The sequence below is a fragment of the Peromyscus californicus genome, unplaced genomic scaffold (assembly GCF_007827085.1).
Source record: "Peromyscus californicus insignis strain IS unplaced genomic scaffold, ASM782708v3 Scaffold_12__1_contigs__length_115047231, whole genome shotgun sequence".
Lineage (NCBI taxonomy): Eukaryota > Metazoa > Chordata > Mammalia > Rodentia > Cricetidae > Peromyscus > Peromyscus californicus.
This window is the reverse complement of record NW_026294413.1, coordinates 79,839,721-79,850,634: the sequence shown is the minus strand read 5'-3', so window position 1 is coordinate 79,850,634 and position 10,914 is coordinate 79,839,721. Positions and strand designations below refer to the sequence as shown.

General features: G+C 53.2%; 1 protein-coding gene across 2 annotated transcripts; it reads left to right on the top strand.

Annotated features, from left to right (window-relative positions):
* Positions 1 to 2,132: 2,132 nt before the first annotated feature.
* On the top strand, positions 2,133 to 9,857 carry Synpo2l (synaptopodin 2 like). 2 transcript variants are annotated; one of them, XM_052733521.1, is made up of 4 exons: positions 2,133 to 2,429; positions 3,319 to 3,470; positions 3,849 to 4,354; positions 7,441 to 9,857. In XM_052733521.1, the coding sequence occupies exons 1-4, from the start codon at positions 2,325 to 2,327 to the stop codon at positions 9,597 to 9,599; spliced, it is 2,922 nt and encodes a 973-aa protein (XP_052589481.1). In that variant the 5' UTR covers positions 2,133 to 2,324; the 3' UTR covers positions 9,600 to 9,857. The 2 variants fall into 2 exon arrangements, with proteins under 2 accessions (XP_052589481.1, XP_052589482.1); XM_052733522.1 differs by lacking the exons at positions 2,133 to 2,429; positions 3,319 to 3,470; positions 3,849 to 4,354 and adding an exon at positions 4,369 to 5,560 and having other exon boundaries at positions 7,441 to 9,856.
* Positions 9,858 to 10,914: the final 1,057 nt, after the last annotated feature.

The window sequence follows — 10,914 nt, the reverse complement described above, 5'->3', positions numbered from 1 at the left end:
TGCAGGCCTGGACTTCTGCCCCGCCCAGACAGCTGGAGCCTGAGAGAGGCAGCTGGAGAAAGCCAGGCCAAGGCTGGAGGGCTTTTCCTCAGCCTGTAAAACAATGGCGAAACAATGGGCAGCAGGAGGTGATTCCCTAACCTCCCTCCATACAGGATGGCCTGAGTGCCAGGCGCCCCACCCATGCTGCCCTTAGTAAAGATGGTGGTGAGGCCATATGGCCTGACTGTTTTGACCTTAGCCAAGATGGCAGCTAGACCACGTGGTTGCCTTTATTTAAGATAGCACTGCCTTGAGCCGGGCGGTGGTGGCGCACGCCTTTAATCCCAGCACTCGGGAGGCAGAGCCAGGCGGATCTCTGTGAGTTCGAGGCCAGCCTGGTCTCCAAAGCGAGTTCCAGGAAAGGCGCAAAGCTACACAGAGAAACCCTGTCTCGAAAAACCAAAAAAAAAAAAAAAAAAAAAAAAAAGATAGCACTGTCTGATCACGTGATCACTCCTATAGACTCTGGCGCCTGACCACATGTGTTCATGTGTGGGTTTTTTTTTTTCCCCAAAATAAACTGAGCAGATAAGGAACAGATAAATTGAAGCATTTAAAAGTCAGTCAGGCCGGGCGGTGGTGGCGCACGCCTTTAATCCCAGCACTCGGGAGGCAGAGCCAGGCGGATCTCTGTGAGTTCGAGGCCAGCCTGGACTACCAAGTGAGTTCCAGGAAAGGCGCAAAGCTACACAGAGAAACCCTGTCTCGAAAAACCAAAAAAAAAAAAAAAAAAAAAGTCAGTCAGAAAGAAATATAGATGGCCATATCAATCGTACATTTCCATTCGCACATAGGAAACAGACTTTGTGAAAGAAAGATGGAGAAGTGGAAGTGCAGCCAGGTAGGAGAGAGGGACGCCCCCGCCCAGGCTGCGGCATGGTGCAAGCCAATGATAACAGCACAAGATAGCCAATGGACCATCTTCACAAAGGCTATGGGCCATGGAATTGAGGGACGGAGCCGAGGGGCTTAGAGCCCCAAAGACACGTGGTACTAGTGAGCAAAATGAGACAAATCCTCACCTGTGGGAAAACAGCCAGAAGGGAAGGCAGGAATCTTACCGATCCAGTAGGGTGAAGAGTCCCTGGCGGTGCTCCAGCCTGAAAAATGGCAGGTGGTACAGGATCCCAGAGCCTATCAGACTGCTAGCAGGCAGCAGAAAGCAGTGGGATTGCCTGGCGATGTTGGGTGCCAATGTTATGAATGATTGCATGGGGGAACCCCTGAGGTTATCCTGAGCATGCAGGGAAATGTGCTGGTCAGATGCATGCCGTGCAGGCAGCAGTGGCCAGTAATTCACAACCCAGATGCTGCATCCACGTGGAGAGTTTATTATAATAGAGAGATGAAGAGAAAGATAGGAAAGAGAGAGAGAGAAGGAGAGAGAAGAAGAGAGTAAGTGGGGGGGGCACACCTTGTGGGAGGAGAAGCAGAAGACAGAGGAAGCGGGGAGTTTTTCCTTAAAATGAGACTTTTACATCAGGACAGAGGGTGGTGCCAAGGGGTGGGATTTCAAGGGGCAGGTCAGAATATTAACATAAACTCCTTTTTTTTGGCTTGGTATTTTTTGAGACAGGGTTTCTTTGTGTAGCTTTGGAGCCTATCCTGGAACTACCTCTGTAGACCAGGCTGGCCTTGAACTCACAGAGATCCTTCTGCCTCTGCCTCCCGAGTGCTGGAATTAAACTCTTACTCTTTCACAAAAGTCATCCTTTCCATGATTAGCATGCTGTGCAGCGCACAAACAGGTTCGGGTTCAATAAACAGTAAGTTCAAACAGAGAAGTGGCACTCTTCCCTGAGGAGTTCATGGAGCAGACCCCGTCATTTCTTGCCGACTCTGGGGTTGAAGCCGCTGCTGCTCTTACTGTGGGCTTTGGGGGAAGGCATGTTGCCTGAAGGATCCTACTCCGTTAAAAAACCCAGAGATCTGATACTGAGTCCTGCCTAAAAGGCTTGTGCAGGAGAAGGGAGGACATGGAGGGCAGAAGTGTGTACTATAATTAGTTCTAGGAGTAACATAGCTGGGGGCGGGGGGGGGGGGGGGGGGGGGGGGAGTGCAGCCGGCAACTATTTTAAGCAAGCTGTGATTGACAGGACATGTGTACCGGACTGTACTGATCCCAGGCCCAAGTTGCCTGCCTATGGTGTGTGGTGTAGCGGGGAGGCCTGGGTCGGCAGGAGCAGGACAGCCAGACAGGCAGGCCGGACGGGGCACCAGCACCTCAACTTCTCTCTCAGGGACACTGTCCAAACTTTGGGGGCCACAGGCCAAGCTGTGCAATGGGTGCTGAGGAGGAGGTGAAGGTCACATTAGCAGGGGGAGCACCCTGGGGCTTCCGGCTTCAGGGAGGGGCTGAACAGAAGAGACCTTTACAGGTATCGAAGGTAAGGGAGAGCCCCTCAAAGGATGTTGCATAGAGAAGGGAACCCCAGGGAACTTGGGAAGAGTCATGTGGCGGCCTTCTGGGCCAGTGGGGGTGGGCAGAGCGGGAGGATGTGAAGAAGAGGTGGTGGGCAGGTAAGCATGCTCAGGCTATAGGGGAGCAGCCTCTGACCACAAGCTCCTGGAGAACTATTAGCAAAGCCAATTCTGGTTTCAGGGAGCAGTGCAAAAGGAAAGGCCTGCTTCAGCACTATGGGAGAAGAGGCTGAGTCTGGTCATCCAGCATTTGCTCCCCTATGCCTGTGAGCTTCTCTACTCCAAACTCCAGGAATGTAGGGAAGGTTCTAATTTCTCTCTGACTAACAGATATGGGACAAGCTAAGACAGTCTCTCCCAGCCCAGCCCAACCCTGCCCTGCCCTGCCCTACCCTGCCCTGCCCTGCCCTGCCCTGCCCTACCCTGCCCTGCCCTGCCCTGCCTTCAATGCTCCTCTTTGCTTAAGTCATATCCATTTTCCTACTAGGCAAGATTAGGTACTAGACTTGCTGATGAAGTCATTATCCTTTTGGTTTCACCCCACAGACTTCGTTTTCTGGGCTGTGAAATGTGGATAATGATAGCACCAAGTCTGTAAACCATTCTAAGAATTATGTGCAATATTTCATACAGTGCAGTGCCTACCGTTCAGTGAGAACTGAATAAATGTGTCACAGTCTCCCGGAGTACCTCTAGACAGGCTTCCTTAGTTGCACCCCAGACATCTCCCTATCCTCTTTACCCTACACTACAACAACAACAACAACAAGCCCTCTTACATGGGTCCTTTTTGTTCTTCCATTCCATTCCCACTGGAGCGCTCCATGATCCCCAATCTCTTCTTCAACATCTCAGATCCGAAGACGGAGCCAGGCTGGAAGAGCTGGACTCCGAGAAAGGGACCAGCTCTTGGCGATCAATGGAGTTTCCTGCACCAACTTCTCCCATGCCAGTGCCATGACACTCATCGATGCCTCGGGGCATCAGCTTGTCCTTACTGTGAGGAGGTACGGAGTCCTCCCCTCCTTTTTCTCTAGCCTCGGTCGGTCTGTTCCTGCCTGTCTCATTGCTTGTCAGGCTTCAGTCACTAACAAGTACCTATTTCTTCTGCTGGAGAATGTTTGTATATACCTCCCACTGGAATGTATCTGCAACTGAGGGATGGGGTGTTGAGCAGGCATTTGAAGGGGTGAGGACTTCAGTCCTTGGTCTGTCTCCTTATCACATCTCCCTCAAAGCCTTCAGATCCCGCTCTTCCTTGCCCACCTATTCCCACCGTACGCCAGTCTCCCCTCTCCGCTGCCTTGCCCCCTTCTTCCCCTCCAGATCCCCTAGTCCCGAAGCCATTAGTCCCTCTTTCAAATCCTGTCATCTTTTCCATCCAGGGTAGCAGAGGAAGGGCCTGTGAGATCTCCGTCTCCAGGGATGCTGTCACCCCTATCTCCCCTGAGTCCTGAGCCCCCAGGTGCTCCTGCCCCCCAGGCTCTTCAGCCTGGGAACCTTCGTTCACCTCCTGACAGCGAAGCTTACTATGGAGAGACAGACAGTGATGTCGACGGCCCTGCCACACAGGAGAAGCCCCGCCGAACCCGACGCCGAGGTCCCACAAGGCCCTTCCTCCCAGGAGCCCCACCTGATGAGGTGTACCTGTCCGACAGCCCTGCAGAACCAGCAGCTGCTAAAACCGGCTCTGTCAGCCAGGGCGACAGCCGCGTGAGCTCCCCATCGTGGGAGGAAGGAGCTGCTCTCCAGCCACCACCGGCAGAAGCACTTCTCTTACCCCATGGTCCTCTCCGGCCTGGTCCTCATCTCATCCCGATGGTGGGCCCTGTCCCCCACCCAGTGGGAGAAGATCTTACTACCACCTACACCCAGAAGGCCAAGCAAGCCAGTGAGTGCCTGAATCCTTTTGTTCTCAATCAGGATCTGAGTCCTAATCTGTGCCTTCGCATCCACACATCCTACCTACCTCATGTTCCCTGGAAACAGTCTTTGGGACAAGTTGAAAAGAGTCATGAAGGAGAGGAGATTGATTTTGCTCAGGGTCCCTTGTTACCTTAGTTATAACTATTATCTTATGTGGCTCAATGGCGCGATTCAAACTAAGAACAGACAATAGAGGGGAGTGGGGAGGGACCTGAAGTGTTCGGTGGTGGTGGTTTTGCTAGATGTCAGGATGGAGGGAGGAGAAAGGAGATTCCAGGGAGAGAGTATCTGAAAGCAGGCTGAGGCCATAGGGGCTTTTCACAATGTTAATTGTAGGCCAGCATGAATGCTACTTTTGACACTTGTGAGTTCCTTTGGGATTCCTGGGGACTAACAAGGTGCTCGGGGTAATCCTGAGACTGCTAGAAAGCTGGGAAAGGATCTTTGATTTTTTTTTATCTCAGGCAAGAATGTAGGCCTGGGCAAAAAAGGCCAGGCCCACTTATAGCAGGTTCTGGGATGCAGTGAAGCTTCTCTCTGTCCTAGGCCTCCCATTCCGCACCCACAGACTTCTTTTTTGCCACTTCTGAAATCTCAGGACCTGCTCTCTCTAGTTATCTTTCCTCTCTTCCACCATTCTGATTCTCCCTTCAAGGAGTTTTATGTCTTTGAATTTGCATAGAGGCTAAAAGTCTGATATCCTAAGGGTTGTCCCATAGCCTCCTACAAAGAAATTCCAGATGCATGTTCAAGATCCCATACTTATCCCCCATTCTCATTTTAACACCCCTCCCTTCCCATCATGCCAGGCAAAATTCTATTTAGTGGCTCAGGCTTATTTTTAGCCAAGCAGACCTCACAGTCCAGAGGGGGTGGGGTGAGGGGAAGGGGAGGCAGGTGCCCATGTCTGTCACACCAGGAGTTGTGGAACAGGGAAAGGAGGGAGGGGGACAGGTTCTAAAAACAGCTCAGTGAGCTCATCCAGCTGCCAGCTCTGGGGACAAGACAAAGGGGCTTTAAAAGGCCTTGGGGGTGGCTCAAGCTGGTCCTGCTCCAGCCAACACTGCCTTTCTCGGCATGGAGGCCATCGAGCCCATCCTCCAAGAGCCCCTCAGCCAAGCCAGCTGTGACAAAGCCCCAGCTCCTGAGCTCCAAGACCCATTCTATGCAGGTAGGACCCTCTCCCACTCAAGGGGATGCTGGGGATGCTGGGGGCGAGAGTGGAGGGCAATGTCTCAACGGTGGTCTTTGGGAATGGCCACTCTCTCTTCTATTGTCCCCTCCCTCATTCTCTCAGGAAAGAGTCGCCACCCCTTTCTCAGAACGGGTTGATGGTTGATGCTAAGCGCACATGGCCAGGGGTTTATGACCGCATGAGCTGTGGGAAGCTCATAGGAAAAGAGTGAGAAGTGGGAGTGCACTATGAATACATGGAGACATGTATGTGCAAATCGAGGAGAAGACACGTAAGAATAAGAACATGTTGTTGTGCGGGAGAAGCTTACACCAGGAAAGCATCATGGTTGCCCACAGTGGGCCGTGGCAGTGTGTTAAATGCGGTTTATTTATCTCACTGTGCTCAGAGTTACCTTATGAAGAGGTAGCCACCAGCATCCTCATTTCCAGACAAGGAAAGTAAATGGCTGAGGTGAAGTAATTCTCCCAGAACTAACGTCTGACTTGCGTGTCTATTCTCTCGTGCATAGTACTATTCTGTGTTATACACGTGGGGGCCAAAGGAATGAGGCCCTAATTAGAAAGCAGCTTGGTATCTTGAGAGGAAAAGTAGATGGAATGTCAAGAATTTTCCAGGAGGAACTGGGGATCACAGAAAGTATCCATGTCCAGGGCGGGGTCTTAGAGCAGGGCAGCCCGTCCCACTTCCTGGCCCCACCTACTCAGGCCCCACATGGCATATGAAGTCCTGCCCTGGTTCTTCAGCGCACAGACCTTCTCATGCCCACCTGATGGGGTGCTGATCTTTTGAGTTCTCTACTTGGGAGGCTGGGCAAAGAGGAGGGGAAACAGCCTCCAAAGCTGTCTACCCCAGAGCCAGCACCAACTTGTGAGAAACGAGATCTTGAAATCCCCTAAAGATGTAGGAGGTTGCCTTGGAGAGCAGCACTCTGGCTTTTCCTGCAGCTTGAACCCAAGATTATCCCGGGATGTGAGGAGTAGAGGTATGAAGCACAAAGGAGTGTTCTAGCAGTTGGGAAGGCCAAGATCAGTTCTCAAATCCTGTCTACTCTATACCAGAGTCTCCACGGGGAAGACTCTGGGAAGAGCTACCTGGCACATGTAGGTATATAGTTGTATTTGACGACTCTGTGTTGTATGAGGGCATAAGGATATGTGAACTGATGAGTGTGTAAGCTGGGACAACTGTGAGTACGAAAAGCACAGCGGAGAAAATGTGCCTGATAGCTGGTTTTCAGGAGACTGATGTTAACATGGTGTGTGGGGGGTATTTCTAGGAGTGTTTATGATGTGAACAACTTGGTGGGTGGAACTGTGAATGAAGAGCTTCATGTTAAGAATCTGTGTGTTGGGCTGGGCATGGAGGTGCACACCTTTAATCCCAGCACTTGGGAGGCAGCAGCAGCTGGGGCTCTGTGAGTTTGAGGCCAACCTGGTCTACATAGTGAGTTCCAGGACAGCCAGGGCTATGTAGAGAGACCCTGTCACACACACAAAAGAAAGTCTGTGTGTCCTGGTTATAGTGGTAATAGGTGTGAGGAGAAAAGTGTTCCTTATCTTTTCTCTCTTTGGGATGGGTTCTGCCTGCCTTAGAATAACACCTCCCCCACTCCACTGCCAGTCAAGAATGGGAGGCAGGTGAAGAATGTGTGGAGTGACTAAGGCTCATCTCCTGGAAAATACAAGTGCTACAGAGGGTACAGAAGAGCTGTGGTGTGGGCCGTGTCCCTGTCCTTGGTTTCACCTCCCCCCACCCCCTCCGCTCTGTCTCTAAGTCAGAGGTAAGAGCTTTGGGGAACGGGATTAGAATAGGCGGTGAAGCCCCCTGACCAATCTACCTCTTGATCTCCTCAGAACTGCAACGTGCAGAAAGCCTCCAGGAGAAGAGTGTGAAGGAGGCCAAAACCAAATGCCGGACCATTGCATCCCTGCTAACAGCGGCCCCCAACCCCCACTCTAAGGGGGTGCTTATGTTTAAGAAACGGCGGCAGAGAGCCAAGAAGTACACTCTAGTGAGTTTCGGGGCTGCAGCTGGAACAGGAACAGAGGAGGAGGACGGCATCCCCCCAACGAGTGAGTCGGAGCTGGACGAAGAGGCTTTCTCGGACGCCCGCAGCCTTACCAATCAGTCTGACTGGGACAGCCCTTATCTGGACATGGAGCTGGCCAGGGCTGGCTCAGGAACAACAGAGAGTCAGAGCTCCGGGTTGGGAGGGCAGTTGAGCGAGGTCTCTGGGCGAGGGGTTCAGCTCTTTGAACAGCAGCGCCAGCGGGCAGCCTCCAGTAGCCAGGAGCTGGCTCAGGTGGGCCCAGCAGCCATGCTAAATGGGCAGGGGCTGCAGTCCCCACCTCGAGCTCAAAGTGCTCCCCCAGAGGCAGCGGTGCTCCCACTCAGCCCTTTGCCGGCCCCTGCAGCCAGCCCTAGCCCCTTCTTCCCGGATGGTGGAGCCCCCAGCCCAGCGCCAAGTATCTTCAACAGGTCAGCGAGGCCTTTCACCCCAGGTTTACAAGGACAAAGGTCAGGTACCACTTCAGTGATTTTCCGGCCCTTAGCCCCTAAGAAGGTAAATGAAGGCCTGAGAGCCACCAGCCCCGCCCCGTCCCCCTTCGCAGCCCCTCTGCAGGGACCCACCCCTCTGCCCAGCTTCACCACGCCGGGCCACACGCCAGTCTCCGGAGCTCCCAGCAGCCCACGCTCCTCCGGTCCTGTAACCGCTACCAGCTCCCTGTACATCCCAGCCCCGAGCCGGCCCGTCACACCAGGAGGCGCCCCAGAGTCTCCCGCTCCTCCTGGCGCGGCTGCCATGACCTCCACCGCTTCCATCTTCTTGTCGGCGCCCCTGAGAAGCTCTGTGCGCCCGGAGGCGCCCGGCCCCGCGGCCCCCGAATCGGCCAGCGCTCGGGAGCAGCGCATCTCTGTACCAGCTGCCCGCACTGGCATCCTGCAGGAGGCCCGGCGCCGGGGCACTCGGAAGCAGATGTTCCGCCCTGGAAAGGAAGAGACGAAGAACTCGCCCAACCCCGAGCTCCTATCGCTGGTGCAGAACCTGGATGAAAAACCTCGGGCGGGTGGTGCGGAATCCGGTCCGGAGGAGGACGCTTTAAGCCTTGGAGCTGAAGCCTGTAACTTCATGCAGCCACTAGGGGGCAGGAGTTACAAGACCTTGTCTCAAGTGACACCGAAAACCCCTCCTCCAATGGCTCCCAAAACCCCACCCCCAACAACTCCTAAGACTCCACCCCCTGTGGCTCCTAAGCCCTCAGCTCGAGGGCTCCTTGATGGGCTAGTGAATGGGTCGACCGCTATGGCTGGAATCCCTGAGCTCCCAAGGCTGCAGGGGAGGGGTGGGGAGCTATTTGCAAAGCGGCAGAGCCGTGCCGACAGGTACGTGGTGGAAGCTACACCTGGCGCTAGCCTTAATCCTGGCCTTCGCCCTAGAAGTCCTTCTCCCACACCCTCATTGCCCCCATCGTGGAAATACTCACCCAACATCCGTGCCCCACCCCCTATTGCTTACAACCCACTCCTCTCACCTTTTTTCCCTCAAGCTGCCCGAACTCTCCCCAATAAGGCCCAATCTCAGGGACCTCGGGCGACCCCCAAGCAGGGCATCAAGGCCCTGGATTTCATGCGACATCAGCCGTACCAGCTTAAAACCGCCATGTTCTGTTTTGACGAGGTTCCTTCCACTCCTGGCCCCACGTCAGGGCCTCCCAAAACTGCCCGAGTCCAGGAGATCCGCAGGTTTTCCACTCCAGCACCCCAGCCCACTGCAGAACCCTTGGCTCCCACTGTGCTTGCCCCCAGAGCGGCTACCACATTGGACGAACCAATTTGGAGGGCGGAGCTGGCCTCACCCCCTGTCCCTAACCTAGACCATCCTCAGGAGTCTTCCAGGAGCTTTGCTGCCACCCCCAGCTCCTGTGGTTTCCAAGTAGCCAGGCCCCGGTTTTCAGCCACCAGAACAGGGTTGCAGGCTCACGTGTGGAGGCCTGGGGCAGGGCACCAGTGAACATAGGTCCCAGGACCAAGTAATGGAACTTAGAGTCCCAGAAGTTTCTTCTGCTTTGTCCTACCGGCTTTTTCTCCCCGCGCTGCCTCTTGCCAGAGATAGTGTTCCCCTTCAGTTTCCTCAGCCCCCTGCTGCTGCTTTTTAACCTGTTATCTCTGTTTTGGTATCTTCTCTGTATTTCTCTGCCTGGACCTCTGGCTTCTCCACTCAGAGGTCTCAGGAGTTCTTTTTTTTTTTTTTTTTTTTTTTTTTTTTTTTTTTTTTGCATTTGTGTTTCTCTCTGTGGGCAGCACTTGAGTGTTAGGCAAAAAGCACACAGTAAAATGACCACTGAAATCTCAGGCAAGAAACTCACCACGCTACAAGCAACTAAGGGACTGAACGGTGCTTGAGCCCCTTCACACTCCATATTCCTCGCTCACATATGCGTGTGTGTGTGTGTGTGTGTGTGTGTGTGTGTGTGTGTGTGTGTACCCATGCTTTTGCAAATGTGTGTGGTTAGGATCTGCTCTGGAAAGGTATCAGAAAACCATACATGTGCGCTTCTTTTGGGGCAAAGGTTAGAGGGGAGTTCTTTTCCTTCTACCAGAAGGATCAGATACCTCTCCAGGGAGTCCTGCAGGGAACAAGAGCTTAACTGCAGAAAAACTCCCAAGAGGATTGTCTGTAGCAGGTGCACAGCAGCTTGTGATATTAACGAGTCTGACGATTTTCGTGGGTCTGAGTTATATGAGCTAGACCTGGAAAAAAAAAAAAAGCTAAGAATTCTGTTTCTTTGGATTTCAGGAAGTTAGGAACCAGGGTCCTGTGCTGAGCAAGTCAGTATCCAGAAAGTAAAACAGAAAATTTCTTCTGAACTGCCAGAGATAGAAAGGATGGTGGATGGAGACAGAGTGGATGAGGAGGAGTGAGGCTAAAACAGGGAGCAGGGCAAGAGGGAGAGAGCAAAGTTGGCCAACAAGAAACCAACTACTTATGAGGGAGCATAGGGGACCGTCTGAGCTCAGGAGGATGCATGCATTTGTCAGAGCAAAGGTGTGAGGATGTGTGCCAGATGTTAGAGTTGGCTGTGCTACCTCCTGTGAATCTGACCTTCCGCTGCTGCAGCTTATCCTGACTACCTGGGAAAGGCAGGAAGACGCTGGCCCAAGTCTCTTTTGTCCCACACCACCTGCAGAAGCCCAGCTTTTGTTCCTGCTCAGCTTTAGTTCTAATTTCTGGTCCCAGAAGTGTAAGGACTCTCCTTCCATGAAGACCACCATCTTGCTTGCTGTTTGACCTGGAAGTGGATCTTTTCCTTTGCAACATTGGGCGC